General features: G+C 43.2%; 1 protein-coding gene across 3 annotated transcripts in view; it reads left to right on the top strand.

Annotated features, from left to right (window-relative positions):
* The window catches only part of LOC126334657 (bcl-2-related ovarian killer protein-like), a 229,527-nt gene that overhangs the window by 32,380 nt on the left and 172,755 nt on the right, over nt 1-24,392 (top strand). The window contains exon 1 of one of the 3 annotated variants that reach the window (XM_049997107.1): nt 20,549-21,067. The exons of 1 other annotated variant lie outside the window; for it this stretch is intronic. In XM_049997107.1, the coding sequence (XP_049853064.1) occupies nt 20,998-21,067 (70 nt within the window). In that variant the 5' untranslated portion in view covers nt 20,549-20,997. Of the gene's footprint in view, nt 1-20,548; nt 21,068-24,392 lie in introns of those variants that run through there. One more of the 3 variants, XM_049997106.1, reaches the window with a different exon arrangement.

Below are 24,392 nucleotides of genomic sequence, written 5' to 3'. Positions count from 1 at the left end.
GGGACTTAACATCTGAGGTTATCAGTCCCCTAGACTTAGAACTACTTAAACCTAACTAACCTAAGGACATCACACACGTCCATGCCCGAGGCAGGATTCGAACCTGCGACCGTAGCAGCAGCGCGGTTCCGGACTGCAGCGCCTAGAACCGCTCGGCCACAACTGCCGGCAAATAGCCAATCAAAGTAGGTTGAGTGTCCTACGAGTAATTTTCAGAAAACGTTAATACTAAATTTAGTGCAACTTCCACACACTATCTACCTCCTCTTTCTGCCTTACAGCTTTTAAATTTTGATATATTTAGAATCTAGAACTTAATTATATGGTGTGGCTTTTGACTAGTATAAATATTTCAGCCGCAATCAACATTTGAAGAAATCTTTAAGAGCACACAGATGTTTGTTTCCCGTGTTTAAAAATTTCTGTTCCTTTTGTTTTGGATATCTGTATGATACTTTTTACTGAGATTCACTGTAAAAAGACCTCCTTTCATAGGAAGTTATCAAGTTACTACAAAACCTCCGACGGGAAAGAAATGACTAGTTTTAATGATCAGAGTGGGTATGATTACTAGAGGCAGTAGCGAGGACTAGCTGTTCAGAGCAGGGTGTTTCCCACGTTATCCTCCTCGTCGTCGTCGTCGTCCCGCAACTAAGTCCGCCCTTGCAGAGTGCAGAAGAGGAACAGAGTTTTGCGGTTCTGGGCAGGCTCCATGTCTCTTTGTTTCCCACGTGTAAGATGAGAAGAGATGGTGAAGGTTAATATTACACTAATAAAAACTACTCAAAGACACACAAACTGTCATATGTATAGTAAAAAGTACCCTCTGCCATATTAGCAGAGTACTGAGTGTAGAGGCCAGCCATAGTGACCGAGCGGTTCTAGGCGCTACAGTCGGGAACCGCGTGACCGCTACGGTCGCAGGTTCGAATCCTGCCTCGGGCATGGATGTGTGTGATGTCCTTAGGTTAGTTAGGTTTAAGTAGCTCTAGGGGACTGATGACCTCAGAAGTTAAGTCCCATAGTGCCCAGAGACATTTGAACCATTTTTACAGAGTGTAGAATGTAGATATAAATCATTTTCTTACTTGCAAAATAACAAGACGGTTACCGACAACATTTAATTCAGTCTCCATCATTCCCAATAGCATTCAGTTCGATTTATTACCTGCAGAGAACCTGAGAAGTAGGTCTCCATAACATGCAGAACACTGCCGCCGATACTGTAACATCCCTTTCATTAGTCGACCACAGCATTATTGCACATGGGAGTGAGGGCGCTTCGGTCGGTTTATCGTGAATTTTTATAGTGGTATTTCACGAGGACACGCTGAACCACTTCATAGTAGGCAAAGTACAATAATTTCGCTACCAGATAATACCAACATAGGTAGGAACGCCATCTATGTAATCCAACGTTTTCTCGTATATTAAGGCAAGTGAATCTCGCAGAGCTATTTTCCGAAATACACTTCCTTTTGCTCGCTGAGTTAACTGACAGATGATTAGGAGAAAATGAACATCTCTCTTCAGCACAGCGGTAAGGATAAATTTCAAAAGTGAGACAGTAAAATATCTGACGCACTACCACACACTACGCACGAATGATTCACTTTCCCTGAGGACATCTCATAGCTGTTGTTGAATCTCTGCCTGAAATATTAATTCCGATGTATTGTTAAAGGTACACACGTACTAGTGCAGTGGGGTGCTGCAATAAGACGTCACCATATTAACTGATTGAAGTTCGCTACCCGAATTTGCATACATCAAAACGAAGCGTGATGCACCGTAGAAAAGCTCTGTGGTAGAATAGGTGGGATAGTAGTTTCATACAGAACGTCGTGAATGCTTTAAGTACTGACAGAAGGACTGAAAGCGCAAAACTGCCAGTACACGAAGCTGAGCACTGCAAATTTCTCAGGTGGTGCAGTGACTAGCACGTTGGACACGCATTCTGGAGGACGACGGTTCAAATATCCGTCCGGCCATCCAAAGTTGGGTTTTGGGTGATTCCTCCAACTTGCTTAAGACAAATATCGTTACTGTCTGATTTGCTTCCCCATTCTTTCCGAGCTTTTCCTCTGTCGCTAATGACCTTGACGGAACGTTAAACCCTAGTCTTCCTTCCTTTTTGTTAATACATTTCTCCCGAGATACTGGAAGCGCCCATCTGGCGTCAACCAGGTTGGCAAAGCGTTGGTCGACTTTGGAAGAGTAGCGATAACACAAGTGAGGTTTTGAATTCCAACCATAAACGGAGTAGTGAGAGCTTAATCGTAGCCGTACTGACAACCCACGAAAGTACGTTTTACCGTGTCAAAATTTTTGATCGTACATTATACGTTGATTATGCCACTATGTATAAGTGGAGGACGTTTTCTTGACATGAACGGTTACATTTACTCTAATTATCTTTCCACTTTAGCTCGTTTCTATAGATGCAGTTCCTTTTTGCTCTTTTCTTTGCCAAAAATCTCCTTCCTTGTGTACTTGTAGACGTTATATTAGTGTTCCACGGGGCGCTGCAGAAGGCATACTTTCACATTATAAACGTCGCTGTGTCGTTCAGTTACGTGAAATAGAAGGGAGGGGGGGGGGGGGGGGGAGGGCAGCAAGTTGGTGGCCAGGCATGTGTGTGGGAAAGGGTCGATCACAGCTCTGGAAAGCGTGGGAAAGTGGACGATGCTCACAACTACGAAGCGTTCTGGCGCACGAATATGTACACTGATGGCGACGTAACATCAACCACTTCGTACTGCGCCAGGGACATCATCTTGGTAAAGAGAACTGCTGTCGTCAGGCGTCGCGCCTGCCGGGTGCTAACTTGATAATAGGTGTGCAAACTCTTACGCATAGTATCGACCTATTCGGTGTTTCTTCCACTCGTGTGGTTACCGGCGAACTTAGAGCAGCAAAAAAAAAAAAAAGAAAAAAAAAACTGCCTGGTACGCACACAGAGCAATGAACTTAGCGAAACCGTGGCTTTTCAAAGATGGTAGGAAAGCTTTGAGGGAAGACTGAAATGTTGCTAAGAGGTTAGAAAACAAGCACCATAGCTTGCAAATATAGAACATAAAACAATATCATAAAGATAAACGTAGGCTTCCGCGGCCACTGTCACATTCAATAATTTTTTTCTGGGTTTTTGACCACTCTGTCAGTATATATAAAACTACCGACGCTTCGGTCCCTGTTGCAAGCGACCTTCTTCAGGGTGTTTTTTTATATATATTGACAATGCGGTCACAAACCCAGGAAAAATTTAAGGGAAATGTCATAAAGAGTCAAGGAAATTGGAAGACCTGCTGTGTTCAGATCTTGTAATGTCACACTCTCCAACGTTGTCAAACTATCATCACCATTAGTTTAAGTGGAGATTAACAAGCCTTTGTGGATAGCAAGTTATTAATAAATTTTCGCTGTAATTTGATGTGCCACTTTGTGTGTGTTGCGAGGGCAAACGAGACATACGGAATAGGCAGTAATGATTCCCATATAGAGATATTGTCCATAATTTTCGTTGGTCGCGTTTGCAATTAGTTCAGAGGTTAGCAGTTTTCGCCAAGGTGTTTCCTGTTTGTAGGAGCAATTTTAGTCGTAACAAAAAGTCGGTGAAACTTTGTGGCCTATTAAAACTGTGTGCCACATCGGGACTCGAGCCCGGGACCTTTTCCTTTCGCGCACAATTTCTCTACTAACTCAGCTTCCCAAGCACTCACGATCCATTCGTGCTTGGGTACTTCACTTGGTAGAGCTCTTGCCTGCGAAAGTTAAAGGTCCCGGGGGTTCGCGTCCTGGTCCGGTACACAGATTTAATAGGCCAGGAAGTTTAATATCAGCACACACTCCGCTGCGGAGTGAAAATTTTGTTCTGGAAACAAGAATTCAGTGTGTGGCAGCTAACGTAACTGAGCAGCCAAACGAAACGAAAACCGTGCAAATAAGAGCATTTAAGTTGACTAGAGCCCTCTGCGCATGCGGGAATTTTCTTCGAAATCTGTGTTTTTAATCAACCTCCACAGCAAGTGCTCCATATCGCTGGCGCCCAAGTTCTCCTGCTGTCAGTTCCGTAGTCTCGTTGTTCAGAAGTTGCGACAATCAGATCATAGGGAATAACGATGACAATTCGTAATTACGATCGTATCCGGATCCGTCACGTCCATGCCGCCGCTAAGGAAACCGCTAAGCTTCATTGTCATATGGCTTCATTAGTACCTCTCTCGTTGGCCTCCAGTTACATGTTTTGCAAGTTTTACTGTGAGTGCTTATCTGCTATCATAATTGATCGATTATTATCAACCGGTCCACTAATAACGATTTCGTATCCAGATACATTTGCCACTTACGAGGTGTGTGAGAAAAGCAATGAAACAGAAAACTCTGTGAGCGATATTACAACGCCGTTTTGTTCTACTTGTCTAGACGGGTGTGTTCATCTCTTCCAAATTCTCAATCGAAGTTCCAGCTCCGTACAGCCATCACATGTTTTTTGAGAGCGCCATCAGTGAAGTTGCGTTTATGTTGTATGTTACGAACGCACAGCAGAACAGCGGAATTTAGAGCAACGTTATGCAATCAAGTTTAAACTTGGGAAATCCGCCCGTTTCACCATCGATAAGTTGAAACAGGCATACGGGAAACATTCCTTATCAAGAGCACAAGTTTTCCGCTGGCAGAAATAATTTTTTGAAGTCCGAGAACACTTTGAATATGAATCACGTTCAGGGAGATCTTCAACTTTAAAAATCCAGGAAAATATCGAAAGTATGCGAGCTCTTGTGAGATCAGACCGACGCTAAGCTATACAGGTGGTAAGTGATCTGTTAATACTTGAACCGTACATCAGATTTTGCTTGAATATTTGCACATGTGAAAGGTTTGTGCCAAAATGGTGTCGAAAAACATCGTGACTGAACAGGACTATCGAAGAAACATTTACGTTGACCACCTTGAGAGTGACCGCGAATGGTTCAGTCTTGTGATCACAGGTGATGAATCCTGGGTTTTTGAGTACGATCCTCAGACAAAGCGGTAAAATGAGGAGTAGCACACTGAGACATTTCCTCGACCGAAAATAGCTCAAATGAGCAAACCAAAGATCAAAACAATGCTGATTTGTTTTTTTGAGAGTAGGGATATCGTAATTAAAGAATTTGTTCCTCTAGGACAAACTGTCAATTAATCGCTCGTCCTTGAAAAGCTCAGGAAGGGTGAATCGAATGAGAACGGACATTTCAGACAAATGGATGCTGCGTCATGATAAGGCCCCCACGCCACACCACGCGGCCACTTCCATCACGGAACTGGTCGCCTCAAAGGCACTCCTGTTGTTCGACAGCACCCTCTGTCACTTGATTTGTGGCCTTGTGACTTTTTCTTTACCCGAAATTGAAAAACTTCTAAAAAAAGACGTCACCTTGACACTCTGGAGAACATTCAAAACAGTGTGATCGACATGTTAAACGCCATACCAGTTGAAGGCTCTCAACGCTGCTATCGAGTTTCAGAACGACGACTCCGCTGGTGTGTAGCTGCCAAGGGAAATACTTTGAAGTGGACAATACTCTTACTTGAACAAAATAAAAAACTTTGGTACATAAAAAACTAGTCTAATTACTTTTCTCACACATGTCATATTTCAGTGACTTTTCACCTTGTTCAGTCGCGTGAGATTCTCTGTTAATGTTTTTGGGTCTTTATAAAAGTATGGTTATCTGAGCAAGTCTGTAAGCGGCTCTTATTTAAGAAGAGTTGCGGTGCCACTCCTGCCCTCAATCTATCCACTGTATAGCTGTGAAGACGAGGTCCAGTCAAGCTTGTAGTAAGAGATGTATCCGATACCTTAAGCCGTCGGCACACGCGCCGTGCTGTCGAACGGCAACGTTGAGCGTACTAGGTTCAACGTGCTGCTGAACGCTCAGAAATGATGCGACTTGTGCATACGGTACGTGGGCCTCAGCGTGGTATACACGATCACAACGCACTCCAGCGGCAGTATCGAGATGTTCCTAGTTCGTAAATCACACTGTTTACGAAACGGGCGCGCGTCAAATTCCCACGTTAGCTCTATTAAAACGCACGTTTCCCCCATCGTCCACGAAAAGGAAAGTACCATGTCCAATCAATAAGGACACAGGCTCATAAAAGTTGTATTACAAACAGTGCGATACAAATTTGCAGTACTTCTCCACATAAGATAAATATTATTTCATCATTCCAACATTTTAGTAAAAGCCCAAGGTCAGCCTTACTTGATCACTGTTCCTACCCAATAGCAGAATCTTTGCAATGTGTGAATTACGAAGCGTAAAAGAAGGAGCAAAATATCTTTATACAAGTAGCGCAAGCTGTCCTATAGATTAAGCCAATCGAACAAAGTCATCCCTCAAAAAATAAGGTGAACTTACGTTTACATAACATCAAATATTAATGTATATACTTATATTAAACTAAAAATAAAGTATCAGAACCTAATAAAAACACAAATGTTAGGAAAAAAATTGGGAGTGTCGAATGGCGAACCACTGCCCGAACATACTACTTCGTCCAGAACAGTGACACCACTCGCTTCGCTACACCAACAACACTCTATTGGCACTCAATCGTAGCATGGTACCACTTGCTGAAAACCTTAATCGTAGGTATGTTACTACATGAAATTTAATTATAACAAATTGTACGAAGAACAATGCTTCTTGGGCGGATATTCAGTGTGTCGATGCCTTCAAATAGCCTACTCTCATAATACGCAAGTTACAATAATTCTTATGCCACGAATATGATATTCCTCACTATTTTATTGTAATGAATCACACAATTAACAATTGGTTTTCCAGTGATTCTCAATTTGCTGGTGCCCAGAAACGGCATATATACGTATAGGCTTGAAATAAATGCCAATATGGCGCCTCACAGCTCTGTACTGAAGGGAGACGGCGTGCATGTGACGTAGGTGGCGTTTTGCCATCTCATTGGTCAGCGCTCAGTCGCACGCTCAGAATATCAGTCGCACGTTCGGAAAGACTCCCGAATGTGCTATTCCACGTTATGACGTCAGAAACTCGGCACGCTCAACGTTTGGTTGCATGATCCGTGTGCCGACGGCTTTAGGCTCGGCCAGGGTAAAAAATAGGGCGGTTGTCGCTGGTTTCGAGGACGCGGAGCTGGAAAAGCGGAGCTGGAAAAGCGGTTCCACCTTTACACAACCTCTGTTGTCATCATCGAGATCCCCGCGCGCACGCACATGTGTGTGTGCGGGGAGAGGGGCGGGGGTAAGAGAGGAGAGGAGAGGGGGTTGGTCACGTTTGTGTGCTTGTGCATGTATGCTATCGCGATTTCTATTAACCAGGGTTTAGTCAAGTTTTAATTATCTTGTAGGAACGTAAGAATATTTAGTGGAACAGGAAGATAGAAAACGCCCTCGGTTTTGGAGTCTAATTTCCGTGGTTAATTCTTCATTCCGAGTCGCCGTTTCGGCCATTGTCTCTCTTGGCCGCCGCTCCCTGCCTCCCTCCCCCCTCCCTCACCCCAGGAAAGGCATTCAGCCCGCGGATCTCAACGTCTGGGAGCCGCAGATATTGGCCGCGCTGGGTCCTCGCTGCAGCGGCATCGCGGGCTGCATGACCCGGATAAGAGGTCAACAGTTCCAGCCCTGCTGTCACACGCTCAGCACCGCACGTAGACCGCTAACACAGATTCCTATGAAACGAACTAATTTTAATGTAACCCCATCGCCACGTAAGGACAAACATAAGTCGTAACATTAAAATAACTCCGTAACCGCGCAATGTTCATGCTTTTGCTCACTGCAAATATTAGAAGGCGAGCCACACATCTTTAATTTTAGAAAAAGTTTGCAGGGCGTGAAAATTTTCGCAATTTTCCTTCTCAGATCATCTTAACATTCAGACGACTTTTATTTGTACTGCCTCAGTCGTCAACCGAAATTATTGTTTAGTATGACACTGTACTGAACTTTCGCATGTGCAATCATGCCTGCTGATTTAATATATTGGCATAAACTTTTATAATACTTCAGGGCAGTAGCATTGTGTACAAACTCCCAAAGCGGATTCTCGATGTTACAGCAGGCGTAGATTTCTGTTTAAACATGGTCCCAGTTATAGAAGTAATCGTTTTACGAAACTATCATAAGGGCTTCAGTAAGTGGAGAACGAACACGATGACAATAGAGTATGTGGGCCGACTGTGGCGTACTTTTCGGTGCGTGTATCGTAACACACTATTCTTAGGACCGGACGCATGTTGTCACACGCGCAGGTTTCTTGCATGAAGAGGCAGGAAAGGCGTCAGGTGCTCTGTCACCAACAACCTAACACAGCTTCATCAGCAAAATTCTTAGAAGTGCACAGTCAGCAATAGCAGTGTGCATCTTTCATAGGAGGTGATTCAAATATTAAGATATCCTAAGACTTATTTTAAGATTAAAGATAAACTCATTTTAGTTGTTGTCTTGAACATCCATTCTTCTGCACCTTACACTTTGATACTGTAAATATCACAATATTATTCCACCGTCCAAAATATCGTATTATTTGTCAAAAATACATAAAGATGTTGACACTAGTGGTGCAGTTTATAGGCTAAGATAGACCAGGCGCTTATAACACGACTCTCGAACTCTCGAACTGAGATTAACAGGATTATTTTCACATCTAAAATGTCTGTATTATTTGTGTTACCATATTGATCAGGAGTTCACAAAATTTCAATGAAGTTGACCATTACTAGTTTCTAAACAACTCTTACCCTCTTTATGCATCATCTCACACAGCTTTCAGATGTTTCCTCAAAAGTTCCAGCAAAATGCTTTTACTTTATTTGGAAGCATCGTATCAACATTGCTACAACCATCAATGTGCATGCACGTTGTCAGATTAGAGGTCTACATCCTGTTAAACTAAACGGTAAAGGTTCTAGAAAGATACATGCAGATGAAATAAATAAAATTAAAGAACTGTGTGTTTGCAGTTACAAATAATACTGAATGCTCTTATTCTCAAACAATAAAATCAATCAGACATTTTTCAGGCAGTGGTAACCTTAAGCTAAGATATTCACTGTATCTGCAAGAACAAAACGTCACGTGCTAATAAACCTAGCTTGCGATGAAACTTCCTAGTGGGTTAAAACTCTGTATAGAACCAGGACTCGAACCTCGGACCTTTGCCTTTTGTGAGGAAGTGATCTGCGTACTGAGCTACCTAAGCATGACTCATGACCCCCCCCCCCCCTCTCTCTCTCTCTCTCTCTCTCTCTCTCTCTCTCTCTCTCTCTCTCTCTCTCTCTCTCTCTCTCTAAGCTTTCCTTCCGCCAGTACCTGATCTTCTGTCTGCCACACCTAACTGTTCTCCTGCGAAACTTGGGTGACTAGCACTTCTGGAAGAAGGGACACTGTGGAGACGTAACCTAGCCACATCCTGGAGGATGGTTCAGATGGCTCTAAGCACTATGGGACTTAACATCTGAGGTCATCAGTCACCTAGACTTAGAACTACTTAAACCTAACTAACCTAAGGACATCACTCACATACATGCCCGAGGCATGACTATGTTGAGAAATAAATATGGAGACACGGAGAATAAAGAGGTAGAACTTAAATAACATTTGTTTTACTTTTAAAAACTTCAAGAGTTTTAACATAAAATATTCGGAAGCATTATTTTTCCACCACGCCCTCTTATCTTAATAAGGTAAACATTAAAACAAGCATGAAACCTTTACATAAATGTGTGAAACACGGTAGACACGCGAGGCATTACCTTAAGGTCACATTGTGTCGGAACAAAACAGTGATACAGAGTATCAAAAAAGCATCAAGAGAGTGAGAGTGATATAAAACTTAATTCAGACGACTGTCTGTCATACGAGAGTCCTCCAGTAAGTAATGCTCCATTTTTTTCCTCAGGACGTATTTATTCCCAAGAGCTGAATTTGGTGTCAATGTCAGTCAACATTCCTTTTACATGTACTATTTCTCTCCATAGTCTCCGTCACTTTCTATGGCCTCATACCTTCATTGTGTAAGAGTATGTATTCCCTATTGGTAAAATCTCTTGTCTTGTGCTCTTAGCCATGTTTTCACTGCATGTATTACGCTCTTATTATCTTATAAGCGTTCGTAGCCATGTTTTCACTGCATGTAGTACGTTCTTATTATCTTATAAGCGTGCCCACGTAGAGAACCCTTACGTGACCCAAGGAGATGGTAGTCCGAGGACGCCAGGTGTAGACTGTAGAACAATGAGGCAGTAATGGCCAATTCGACGATGTGTTCCCGGATTCTGAGACTTGTGAGTGGGTGTGCATTGTCATGTTGGAGCAAGATTTCTTTTGGCTTCTTGTCAGACAGAAAAGATTCTTAGGTTTCTTAAGAGTCTTCACATACGCCTCGGAATTAATATTTGACCCTTTTCATAGCACATTAACGACAACGACACCATCACCGTCCCAAAAGGCTCTCATCAAGAGTTTGTCAGAAAAAAGGAGATACCGTGAATTTCTTCGTTTTCTGGTGAACGTGAATGGTTCCACTACAGTGGCTGTCGTTTCTGGCTCAAAGTTATGCGCCCAGATTTCGCCACCTATAACGATCCGTGACAGAAAGACCTTCCTATTGGCCTCAGACTGCTCTGACAATTAAGATGAATGACTATTCTTTGAATCTTGTTGTGTGTTGTGAGTGTTCATGGAACCCATCTTGAACACACCTTTGAATATCCAAGAGTCTCAATCATTTCACACGCGCTGATGATGCTCAACCATAGCTGTGGAGCCAATTGCCAAGTTGTGATGCGCCGGTCAGCACGTATTTTGGCATCGAGAGGACTTGCTGAACGTGGCCGGTCATGGAACAGTTTCCGCTCATGGTGACGCTTTGTTTAACCTTTTTTGCCCAACGCCGAAGAGTACTACCAACTCAATCATTACCATATGCTGTTAACAAACTTTTATAGATATGAAATTCAGATTTTTTTCTGAAACCAGGAATATAGTTGGAGCACGTTATTGTAACGAACGTCTTGCACAGATGTCATTTTGATGGTTCACTGCGGCTCTGCCATCTTTTGGAATTACTTGAACCTTCACATACGTGCAGAAGAACTGTTAAGCATTCATAAAGTGTGTATCAAAAAGAATCATCCGATTTTAAAAAGTCGTAACTATTATGTTATTTGAGATATGAGCGTGAACAGCGTACTGTTGGAAAGGGCTAATTCTCGAGTTTTGCATGGTTCCCGCTAGGTAGCGGCAGTATGTGCTCACTTCAGTTCTACAAAAATGGTGTCAGGACAACGGAAAGCATTTTGTGTTCTACATTTTGCGCAATGCGGGTCAGTAATGACTGTTCAGCGTGACTTTCGACTAGGTATGGTGTGGATTCTTTAGATACCTGTTTCCAGTGCTTTAAAAACACTTCACCATTATGTGCACATAATCTTAAATAGTATTATTTTTAATATAAAGGTGCCGACGGTTAATTTTCCCCCGAAAGAACAGCTTAGTGTGATGTGGGACACTGGACTCTGCGGGACCTGTAATATGCGCTGCATAGATAAGCTGCCTCTACTTTGATGTACATCTGAAAATAAGGATAAGAATTCTCTGCGGATCTTCAAAAAGAAACTTCACACGTTTCCATCTTTCTTCAGCAACACTGTTTTTGTTAGGATTATATTCAGACTTGGAGAACAGGAAGGAAATTGTTCTGAAAGGACATCATTTTAGTTTACCTAATAACAACGTACGCTCACATTGTTCATTGCCAAGCGGAAATACACCTCTACAACAAGGGGCCGTATTTTGCAAGCACATGAACATATTAAACACACATCATGGAGACGTACACACACGCGCTAGTTCTCAACCTAATAAGAAGGCAATATGAGCGATCACACTACTCAGGACAGTTCTACTTACTTTAGTCTCAATAAATTTTACCATGGTCACAAAAGAAGTAGTATGTCGTCGCTCGTAAAGTATCTGGCAGGAAGTGATTGCTGTTAACACACTAGCGCTACACAAGACGACTACATTCAGAGTAGCAAGTACTGTACAAAGCAGAGTATTGTAGGTTTGAGAGGAAGGCCGCACTAAACTGAAAGAAAGACGTTGCGATTGTGAATTTTTTAAATGTTTTAGGGTTTACTAAGCGAAGATCGATAGAATGCAATTGACTGAATACAAACTCAGGCTAAGGTAACAATATGCTTAAATAAAGTCCTTCTGTTGTTCATACACTAATACAACAATGTCTATCCACTGGTTCGACATCCAGGAAATTCAGCTACGGATGTCAAAGAATACAGGTGGTTAATGTTTTATACTGTTATTCATATGATGCAGTAGGATCATAACCCCGTCCCAATTAACACCTGCTATTGCGCTACCGGAAGGGTGATATCATCGACAACGGTGCGTATAAGGCTTCACGAAGGTGATATGTATGCCACGCGACCAGTGAAGTAGGTACCGCTGATGGTTCTTTGCAAGAGGGAGCGTTCAGTGAGAAAGCGGCTTCATACGACGAACGATGAACCAATAAACAGACACAGTTGTGCATCATCGTTGTTATCTTAACGGATGAATTGTGGTACCGTTAAGGAGTGCTAATATACGTTTTTCCAAGAATAAAGCAGTTATCCAGCAACCAGTGCTGGTAGGAACTAGACAGTGTCCACGTGTGTGATGTAGACCTACCTTTAGGACTACTCAGATTACTATAATCTTTCAATGGAAAAAATAAACAAAACGGATATTTTATCTTTGAGCATCCTAATACAGTAAGAACAGCAACATCAGCGTGGGAGAAAGAAAGTCAAGCCAATGGATCTGTCGCTTCAAAGGAAGCCTTTTCGATGCACGCTTTTCGTCACGGGTAGGTAAACTATTTGGTTTAAGATCTTCCAGCCATTTCATTGATGTTGATCCTCAGAAGCCACCGTTGAAGTTAGAGAATGTGAACCTAACACATTTATTTCATTCTCATGATCAAACTTGAAAGGTGTGTTGTATGGCGGCCTTTCAATACAAGTGAACACCAAACTTCCATGGGTTACCATTTGTACAATACATCTCCTATTGCTAAAGAATCAGTTATGTTTTGAACAACATCATTCTTTCCATTCCAAGAACGTTGGCGATGATGAAGTATGGTGCTTTTATGTGACTACCAAATGCGGACAGAAAAGGCCAGAGATCAAACAAAAGGACATCTAGAAAAATGCTTGAGCCTATTCACAGATAATTATGTTACACGCCCATTAGATAAAGGGTACGCAGTGTACTAGAACTTCTTGTACCCGTAACCATTGTCATTTATCGCTATCAACTCAGAAAACATGTGGACACAACTTGCAGAAAATCAGGTGAGAAGACTGAATCCAGTGTTACTGTAACAAGATAATTTGCCCCTCAGGCCGGTAATTGGCCAAACCATCCGGTAACTGTCGAGAAAATAACCTCATAAGCTCCTTGTCATTGAACTACTTTCATCCTCTATTCCTCAATCTTCCACTGAACTCCTCAGACAACCAATTAGTTTTTGTGAAATTAATGACTTTAAGCCAAATCATAGTTTTGAAGTAGGGATAAACCAACGAGCCCGTCGCAGGGAGAGATGCACGGATATTGGAGAAAAACGTATAACTGATTCATTTCTGTAGGCTTTATGAAATTTGCAAGTTTTTCGGATTTCGTAGCCCCTCTTACATTCCTTCTTTGCAAAGAGAATTTCCACTTTATGCAAGAGTTCTTTTTTTTAATTTTTACCCAAACATGTTTTAGAATTTTGTATCCTATATTTCCGGAATTTTGTTTACTATTCTGTCTCACATGATACTATCAATTATTTATTGCTGGTAGTTTTATGTCACCACACATTCTACAGCTTGTCGCGGTTTCTGATTCTGTAGTCTGTTTCACGTTGCTTTGGACGTGTTAAAACAGCATTTTGACTACCGCTGTTTTTATGTGTTTCACAAGCAGTTTATTATTATTTCAATACAAAACGCAAGGTTTTTGTAATCAGCCAACTTGTTGTTTCTATCTTTGCTTTGACATTCACAGAGTTACACTAATGAGCCAGATCATTATGGCCAAATGCTGGATAGCGTGTTGGCTCACCTCTGGAACGCAATACAACAGCAATTTTTCTCACAACGATTCGAAAAGTCCTTAGCCCTTAGTTTTCGATTCCGTATTTCTGGATTTCCCGAAGGGTTTTGACACTGTACCACACAAGCGTCTCGTAGTGAAACTGCGTGCTTATGGAATATCGTCTCAGTTATGTGACTGGATGTGTGATTTCCTGATAGAGAGGTGACAGTTCGTAGTAATTGACGGAAAGTCATCGAGTAAAATAGAATCAGCTATCTGATCACGCTTCACAAACAGGTTCAGCTACTATAGCGTTCGCACAGGTAGAACTTATTTAATTTTCTCGTCAGAGTGCCTTGACTTTGCCATGAAATACATTTTAATGCAGTGACTATATTTCACAGTGTCGGTACAGTCGCATATAGGCACAAAATAAAAACTTTCCAACAAATAAGCTTTCGGCCAGAAAGGCCTTCATTGGAGTTAGACAAAACAAACGCACACACACACACACACACACACACACACACACACACACACACACACAAACGCGTCTCTACTGAGGCCAGATAGCCTCAGCAGCCAGAGATTGTAGTCACGTGAGAGTTTCGTTTGCGCGCGCGCTTGTGTGTGTGTGTGTGTGTGTGTGTGTGTGTGTGTGTTGCCGAACTCCGATGAAGGCTTTTTTCGCCGAAAGCTTACGTGTTTGACAGTCTTTAAGTTGTGCCTATAAGCGACTTTACAGACATTGTCAAACAGTCACTGCACTAATGTATTTCACGCCAAAGCGAAGGCAATCAGACGAGAAAATGGTGATTAGCAACTATCCTTTTCAAAATAAGTCATTTTCTATTCTTGATTTTCCATTTTTTGACAGTGTGTAAAGTTCGGTGCAATGTTCGTTCGGACACATCCTTCCACCCTGAATTTTAACCCCAGTCCCATACTTTTATTTCCATCATTGTTTTTTTCACTGTGTAGGCTGAAAGGTAATGAAGTAAGACTGCAACCTTGTCTTACACCCTTTTTAATCCGAACACTATGTACTTGACTTCAATTCTTATTGTTTCCTCTTGATATCTGCATATGCTGTACAGGGCTTCTATAAACGACTTTTTCGTTTTCAAAGTATTACACCTACAAATATGACTGGTGCATGAACGGAGTCCTAAAAACACCGAGTTTGTCAAGAGCCCACCATTTGGCGTTACGATTACAGTGCCTTTACACAATGGCGACAAAGCAAGGAAAGAGGTTTTGTGTGTCGGAAGACTGTGACGAGAAGCTCGTACCTTCATGTGATGGATTTGTGTTATTTTCACAACTGACAGCTGTTTCCGACAATTTCACCTTCCAAGAAGGCGGTGCACACCTTCATTGGTGTGTCGCTGTTCGTTGCTACCTAAGTGACGAAATTCCGCATTGCTGGATTGGGCTTGGCGTTGTCCACCAGGCGTCGCAGGTCGTCTCACCTATAGCCTTGTATGTCTTTCCTTTAAGGACCTCGTTTAGTGCCAAGAACACCAGAACAGCTCAGAGAACGCACCAGTGCCGCTGTGATGACTGTTCACAGCATGGCTATGGAACGATCTTGACAGCTGCTTGGACGTACGTCGTCTGACAAGCGGAGATCAAATAGAACATTTGTAGAGTGCAAAATGCAAACTCGCTGATTTTACGGTTCTAATCACGTATCAATCATATTTGTACGCGCAACGCTTTTGAAAATACAGAGTTTTAAAAACGAATCATTAATAACAGACCTATCTTTCTCTATATGTTATTCCTATTTTCAGAACTGCGTACATCATGCTCTATTTTATATTATCGAGCGCTTTTTCCAGGTTGACAAATGCTCTGAGTTTGTCTTGAATTTCCTTAAGTCTTGTTTCCGTAATCAAGCACAACGTCAGAACTGCCTCTCTTGTGCCTTTACCTTTCCTAGAGCTAAAGTGACGATCATCTAACAGATCTCGAATTTTATTTTCCATTCTTCTATATATTTTTCTTGTCCGAAACTTTGTCACAAGAGCTGCTAAGCTGATTGTTCGATAGTTTCTATATTTATCTGCTGTTGCTGTCTTCAGAATTTGATGGATGGTATCTTTCTGAAACTCTGACGGTATGTCTACACTCTCGTAGATTGTGCAAACCAGCTTGAATAATCGTTTGAATGCCACTGCCCCCCCCCCCCCCCCAATGATTTCAGATATACCGAAGAAACTTTAGCTACGGTTTCCGTCTTATTTGAATTCAACACGGTGTGCACTAGTTAGCACAATGGCCTCGCATTCGGGTTACGACGCTTCAAATCCGCGTCCGGTCATGAAGGTTTAGGTTTCTCGTGGCTCCTCTCAATCACCCAGTCAAATGTCAGGATGGTTCGTTTGAAAGGGCACGGCCGATTTCCGCACCCCCCCCCCCCCCCTCCACCTAGCTTGAAACAAGCGGAGCTTGAGCTCCGTTTCTACTCTCAAGCTCATAAATTAAGGATAATGCTGATAGATGGTGAAACAACGCTCTGGTGGGCGGTTTGCGGGATTAAATCACCTCGGGGTATGACCTTGCGGTGCATATTTGACCTGCTTTCGTCGCACGGTGGCGCTGGCAGCAGTCCACATACTCAGAGGTGTGTTCGTGCATGTCAGAGTATGGTGCAGCGAGTAAGTGTGCAGACGTTTTCAGACGTACTAATGGTGACTGTGTGTTGGAAATGGCTCAAAGAACACACATTGATGACGTTATGAGGGGTAGAATACTGGGGCGACTGGAGGCTGGTCAAAAACAGCAGATCGTAGCACAGGCCCTCCGTGTACAAAGTGTGACCTCAAGGTTATGGCAACAATTCCAGCAGACAGGAAACATCTCCAAGCGCTACAGTACGGGACGTCCACAGTGTACAACACCACAGGAAGAGCGATATCTCACCATCAGTGCCCGCAGACGGCCACGGAGTACTGCAGGTAGCCTTGCTCGGGACCTTACTGGAGCCACTGGAACTGTTGTCTACAGACACACTGTCTACACACGACTGAACAGACATGGTTTATTCGCCCGGAGACCTGCAAGGTGCATTCCACTGATCCGTGATCACGGTAGAGCCCCTATAGCCTGGTGTCAAGAACGCAGTACATGCTCATTGGAACAGTGGTCCTAGCTTATGTTCACGGACGAGTCCAGGTATAGTCTGAACAGTGATTCTCGGCGGGTTTTCATCTGGCATGAGCCAGATACTAACTCCTTAATGTCCTTGAAAGGGACCTGTATGGAGGTCGTGGTTTGATGGTGTGGGGTGGGATTATAATTGGTGCGTGTACACCCCTCCATGTCTTTGACAGAGGAACTGCAAGAGGTCAGGTGTATTGGGACGTCATTTTGCACCAGTGTGTCCGCCTTTTCATCGGTGCAGTGGGTCCTACCTTCCTCCTGACGGATTGTAACGCACGGCCCCTGCGAGCTGTCATCGTGGAGGAGTACCTTGAAACAGAATACATCAGGAGAATTGAGTGGCCTGCCTGTTCTCCAGACCTAAATCCCATCGAGCACGTCTGGGATGCTCTCGGTCCACGTATTGCTGCACGTCTTCAAACCCCTAGGACACTTCAGGAGCTCCGACAGGCTGGTCCAGGAATGGGAGGCTATACCCCAGCAGCTGCTCGACCACCTGATCCAGAGTATGCCAACCCGTTGTGCGGCCTGTGAACGTGTGCATGGTGATCGCATCTCATATTGATGTCTGGGTACAGTAGAACTCCTCTAATCCGACCTTGGATGGTCCGTCACTCCGGTTAGTCCGACCATACTCAAGCTCGCGAGCCAGGGCCGACTCGTCACTGACTGGACCTGTCGGGCCATGGTTGCGGTGTCCATCGCTGTGCATATTGTTATACTGTACGTTATTGTGCAGTTTTATCCTTTGTTGGGATTAAAAAAACGTCATTGTTTGCTTTATTTCATGTTCTCTACAGTACTTGTTACTGTAGTTCATTGTGTGTACAGTTGTCTTGTTTTTCAACATGTCTGGATTCAAACGTAAACACGCAACTCTTTCACTAAATGAAAAATTAGCAGTGTTACAAAGACTGGACGTAGGAGAATCGCTTCAAAAAATTGCAAAGTAACTGAATGTGGGTGTTACGACAATTACGGATTGGAGGAAGAATAGGAAAGACATTGAATCCTATACAGTTACGACTGATGGTGAAAACACTCTGAAGAATCGCAAAACATTAAAATAGCCTAAAATTGAACTGTTTGATAACACATTGTGGATGTGGTTTTGTCAAGAAAGAAGGAAAGGAACTCCAATATACGGGCCAATTCTCAAAGAAAAAGCGATAGTTTTGCACAAAAAACTGGAAGCCGAAAGTAAATTTTCTGCCAGTGAAGGCTGGATTGATCGTTGGAAAACTCGTCATGGTGCCCGATTTGTTTATATTTCCGGTGAAAAATTATCTGCCGATGCCGCAGCTGCTATGGAGTTTTCTGCTAAGTTTCAAGAAATTGTGGAAGAAAATGAGCTGTTTCCATGCCAAGTGTATAACATCGACGAGGCAGGACTGTACTTTAAAATGTTGCCAACAAAAACGCCCGCAGCTTCAAATGAATCCGTGGTAGGAATGAAACTTATAAAAGATAGAATAACAGTCATTCCTTGTAGCAACGCAGATGGTACCCACAAGCTCCCCTTGTTCGTCATTGGAAAATCTAAGAAGCCAAGGGCGTTCAAAAATATAAGCTTATCTTCCTTGCCAGTTTATTACCGCAATCAAAAATCTGCTTGGATGGACTGCAACCTCTATAAATCCTGGTTTTTCGAAGAGTTTGTGCCATCGGTCGAAAAAGACTTGAAGCAAAAAAATCTGCATGTTCGTGCTCTATTGTTTTGGCACCATCACATCCATCTGAGGAAGATTTGGTGAAAGGGGACATAAAAGTCCTCTTTCTGCCTCCTAATGTGACCTCACTCATCCAACCAATGGATCAGGGCGTTATCGAATGGTTAAAAAGGCGATATGACAGAAAGTATATCGGCTCAATCTTGGAAAAATCTGAAAGATGTAATAACTTATTTGAGGCAATGAAATCCTTGAACATCAAAGATGCTATCTACACAATCGCTACAGCATGGGATGAACTGAAACCTGACACACTGCGGAAATCGTGGCGTAAGCTTTGGCCACAAGTTATGACTGAAAATGAGCATAGCGAAGATGAGCGAAACAACGACGCACTGGAAATCGTTGAAGATGTACAAACTTTGGAGCCGAACGTCCCTGCCAATGAAGTTGAAGAGTGGATCAACGAATGTGACAAAGACAGACACTTTTGAAGAGCTCAGTGACGACCAGATGGTTGCCGCTGTTAGCCAGGAAACTGTGAACGAGGACTCGGACGGCGAAGACGAACCGCCCACTCGGATTTCACACAACGACGCAAAAAACGCTTTTGACATACATTCAATACATCGAACAGAATCCAACTTCAACTCCAATGGACGTTTTGTGGATAAAAAAAATGGAGGGACACTGCAGCTAAATCTAGAATAACATCTGCTAAACAAATATGTATCACAGACTTTTTTTCCAAGCAATTTGTTTTCGTTTTTACAGTAAAAACAATGCATACAGTATAATCATTTCTTAGTTAATACATACAGTAGTTTATTTCTTTGTAAAAAAATCTTTTTTTACACAGTGGTATAAACATTTTTTAGTTTACAGTATATATCGTTTATACGTTATTAAGTACGGTATAGTACTATAATTTGTTTCTCGTTTTTCGTTTTAAAACCAATACATATTACAGTGTGTGTAGAAGTTTTTTAGTTAATATATCGTTTAACACTGTCTAAAAAACATCTTTTTATATTACTGTAGACGTCTTTTAGTTCTTAAATCGTTTAATTGTTATACTTAACGTCTTTTTATATTTTTCCCAATAAATATTAGATTTTTCGGATAATCCGACCTTTTTTTCGTTCCGACCATGGTCCCGGTCCCGAAGGTGACGGATTAGAGGGGCTCTACTGTACTTGCGCAGGAAACACTGTCGTTTTGTAGCACATGTGTTTCGGGACGGTTTTCTCAACTTGTCACCAATACCGTGGACTTACATATCTGTGTCGTGTGTGTTCCCTATGTGCCTATGCTATTAGCGCCAGTTCTGTGTAGTGCCACGTTGTGTGGCACCACATTCTGCAATTATCGTTAATTTATGAGCATGAGTGTAATTACCTCGTTTTTGCCTGACAGAACATTAAATCTCAATCTTTGTTTTTCCTCGAGTTCAGGTCTTCGAAAACTATTAAACTGTATTCGATCCTGTGCATTTTCCTTCTTCTGCCTCGTCATCGGACAATTCCTCTTCCCCCCTTCCCCCACTCCTCCCCCGTAAAGTCTTGCAGTCTGGTCTATTTACCTATCCACTGTTTCCTTTCCGTTTAACAGTGGAGTGCACAGCTCTGCTGCTGACATAATGCCACCGCAAGTGTAAACATTCGGGATAGGCTCAGTTTTGACGCTTCGTGAGGATGGGGCAACGCGTAGAGGTGGCATTCCGCGGCTGTGCCAGTACGCCACGCCACGCCACTCCGCGACGTGTCGCCGTCGCCTTCGCCTGCGCGGGCTAATTGAGTAACACGAGAGGCGGCGAGGCGGCCCGGCCTGCTTTCCGCGGCAGCCGGCTGCGCTGCCCGGAAAACACCGCCATTAGCCGGCCCCGCGGCTCTGCCCACCGGCGGCCTATCGCAGCATCGCCGTCGGCGGACGTCCTCTTCCTCGCCTCCGTTATCTCGCGGACCTTAACAGCCCGCGCGGCCGATCAAGTGTTTTCTGGGCAAGTGGTACGAGTGTGCGAAGGAACTGCTCACTGTGATGGCAACTGTGCACGAGCCGTTAGTGGTAATCACAGAGTTCTCCGGCGACAACAATGACGTCTTCGAGGGTAAGTTCTCACAAAGACACTTTCTTTTCCTTGCCGTAAGTTGTACATTTTCAAATCGGACGAAACATCTTCTCAGATATCTGATGGCGTGAAAGAAATGTTGACTGACTAGGCCCTGTACGTCACAGTGGAAAGTGGATATTGAACGGAAAGGTATCTGACATTGGGTGACATCTCGAGGTTGCAAGATGTGGTCTGTAACGTACTCAGCCTATTCCATGCGAAGGTCATTTCATAAAAAGTCCCTGAACTCGCGACACTGCGTAGTGAACGACGTGACGGTCTTGTTGTCTGTCTTAGTCTAGAGCCCTGCGAAAGAACTCAATTTTGTTTCGGTATCGTATTAACCTTTCGTCTACCTTTTTTTCAGAGTGATACACAGTAATATACAGTTCTTTTAATTAATGCCTTAGTTAGAAGTAACAATATGAAAAAATAGCTGCTGGTCTGTTTTCGCAGGTAGCGGTCTATGAAACGTTTTGTTCCTAATGTTTCGTCCAGAGCTGGGCTGGACATCTTCAGGGATGCCGCTTCTTTCGCTGAGTGTTGCCGATTCTCTGTGTTCTCTGTCTGTAAGACTCAGCGGAAAAAGCGGCAAGTCTGAAGATATCCAGCACTGCTCTGGGCGAAACGTTACGAATGGAAAAGTTTCATGGTCCATCGAGCAGGCAACCCGGTTGATTCACACCAGCTAACATTCCGATTGTAAAAGCCTTCTTTGAACGATAAAAAATATTTCCCGCAATTTAGTTTTCCAGTGCAAAGAGATGTGGAACGTACTGTGTCTTTCATACGTACCTCTAGAGTTTTACACGTCGATTGCGCAAAAGCTAAAAGACATACAGAAAACAGACGTGAGTGAGTGGTTAGAGCGTCTCTCCACATTTGTGACTCATATTAGATATACAAAATATGGGCTTCATTTGTGACTGGCAAACGTCGTCGGTACGTGTTTGAATGATCTTATGGCATTGATGGCTGGCAGTCCCCACCTGGGGAAGTTCGGCCACGAAGTTGCAAGTCTTCTCAGTTCACGCCACACTGGGCAACTTGTGTGTCTATTATTATAAAATGCTGGCGTGAACAACACAACACCCAGCCCCGTCCCGGCCGGCAAACGAACCCGGGCCCGCTGCTTGGCAGTCAGACGCACTATTCTGGAGGACGACGGTTCAATCCCGCGTCCGGCCATCCTGATTTAGGTTTTCCGTTATTTCCCTAAATCACTCCATGCAAATGCCGGGATGGTTCCTCTGAAAGGGCACGGCCGACTTCCTTCCTCATCCTTCCCTAATACGATGAGACCGATGACCACGCTGTCTGGTCTCCGTTCCCAACCAATCAGACGCACTGACCAGGCAGCTAAGGGAGTGGACAGCACGTGCGTGAAATTCGTTTACACAATTTATCTGGAAAAGCAACGTCGTAGCCTGCTTTGGCGCGCGGGATTTGCCGCGCGGTCTACTGCGCTGCAGTCATGGACTATGCGACTGGTCCCGGCGGAGGTTCGAATCCTCCCTCGGGAATGGGTGTGTGTGTGTTTGTCCTTAGGATAATTTAGGTTTAGTAGTGTGTAAGCTTAGGGACTGATGACCTTAGCAGTTAAGTCCCATAAGATTTCACATACATTTGAACATTAGGTAGCCTGCTTTGCAAATCTGTTCGTTGGGTTGCCTACCTACAGGCTCAAACTAAACCGACCCGACAATATGGGGTAGGTTGATTATGAAACTTGAGATCAATACAACCTATAAGCGGAATCTGTAATTATAAGATTTCTGCAATGATACGTAATATTACCATGCAGCGAATTCCCACTGATTCTCTACTAACCTATCGCAGAACACGCACGTCCCGAAGGTAGTCAAAAGACTAAGTTTTGTTATAATACAAGTTAGAAATAGCGTCCACACTGACTATAGCGACTGTGACTGGCAAAGATAAAATATCGTATCTTAAGATCGAAGCGTTGTGTGTCAAAAACCTGAGCGGAAACCGCATAGCTTTAAAGAAATTTTGTAACGAGTTAAGAGTGGACCTCAGCTAATCGATTTCGTGAAGGTTCTCTCACCATAAACAACCGACGGCTGAAAACATCAACAGATGAAGTAAGTATGAAACGTTTGGAAATTTCTGAAGCTGCATAGCTACCATCAACATAAGTATTCCGTTTTCTGCCAAATAAATTAAACAACAGAATTTTTTTTCTTCAATGTGTCCCGACACTGCTTGAATGCTGAACAAAAGTGCGAAACAGCCGGAAACCGTACCATCGCTGAAAGCAGGTTTTTTTTTTTTGCATAGAATTTTCGCTACAGAGAACTGAGGCCAGAGTTGAAATAACCGTCGAACTAACCGAGGTCAGTCTTCACCACGACAAAGAACACGTAAAAATAAAAAAAAAAGAAATACCGTAGAACTCAATCTAAGATCAGAGAAATGATGATCTTCGCTTACGATTAGTAGGAAGGAGTCCCAAGTGGACCAAATGTCTCATGAGTGTATTATCGTGAACTCATGCAACAACTTAACAAATTCACAAAACCCGACCTGAGTTGGTTAAGTTTGGACGCTAATTTTCCTCGACAACACTCGCCCGCATAACATCGGCGTCGATAATTGGGAACCTGCGCGAATGGGGTTTGGAAGTGTTACGTCATGCACCTTACAGTGCTGACTTGAGTGCGCCAGACTTTGACGTATTTTCAACGTTGCAATCACTCTTTCGAGGACATAAATATTAATTTCTGGAAGAACTTTTGTAGCCGTTACCCCCTCTATTCGTTAGCCAGAGAAAGGTGGTGGGTTAGATGGAGTTGTAGAACTTCCCCCCCCCCCCCCCCCCCCCCCATCGTTGGGCCACGGTCATTCAAAATCAGGCACACCATATTGAAGGATTGTAGAAACACAATGTCAAAAATCGAAATAAATAAAACGTATTAAATGAACCTCGTAGTATCAACAGCCCTGTCAGATAACAGACTGAGATGAGAAAACTCACGGGATGGTGATATGCACATATACAAATGGCGATAGTATCGCGTACACAAGATATAAAAGAGCGCCGCGTACACAAGATGTAAAAGGGCGGTGCATTGGAAGGAGCTGTCATTTGCACTCAAGTGATTCGTATGAAAAGGCTTCCTACGTGATTATGACGGCACGAAGGGAATTAACACACTGGTGGTTGGAGCTAGACGCATGGGACGTTCTATTTCGGAAATCGTTAGAGAATTCAGTATTCCTAGACCCACAGTGTCAAGAGTCCCTGGCATTAACTCTCACCACTAAAAACTCAGTGGCCGACGGTCTTCACTTAGTGACC

This window comes from Schistocerca gregaria, chromosome 2 (genome assembly GCF_023897955.1).
Source record: "Schistocerca gregaria isolate iqSchGreg1 chromosome 2, iqSchGreg1.2, whole genome shotgun sequence".
Classification (NCBI taxonomy): Eukaryota; Metazoa; Arthropoda; class Insecta; order Orthoptera; family Acrididae; genus Schistocerca; species Schistocerca gregaria.
This window is presented reverse-complemented; position numbering and strand designations above follow the sequence as displayed.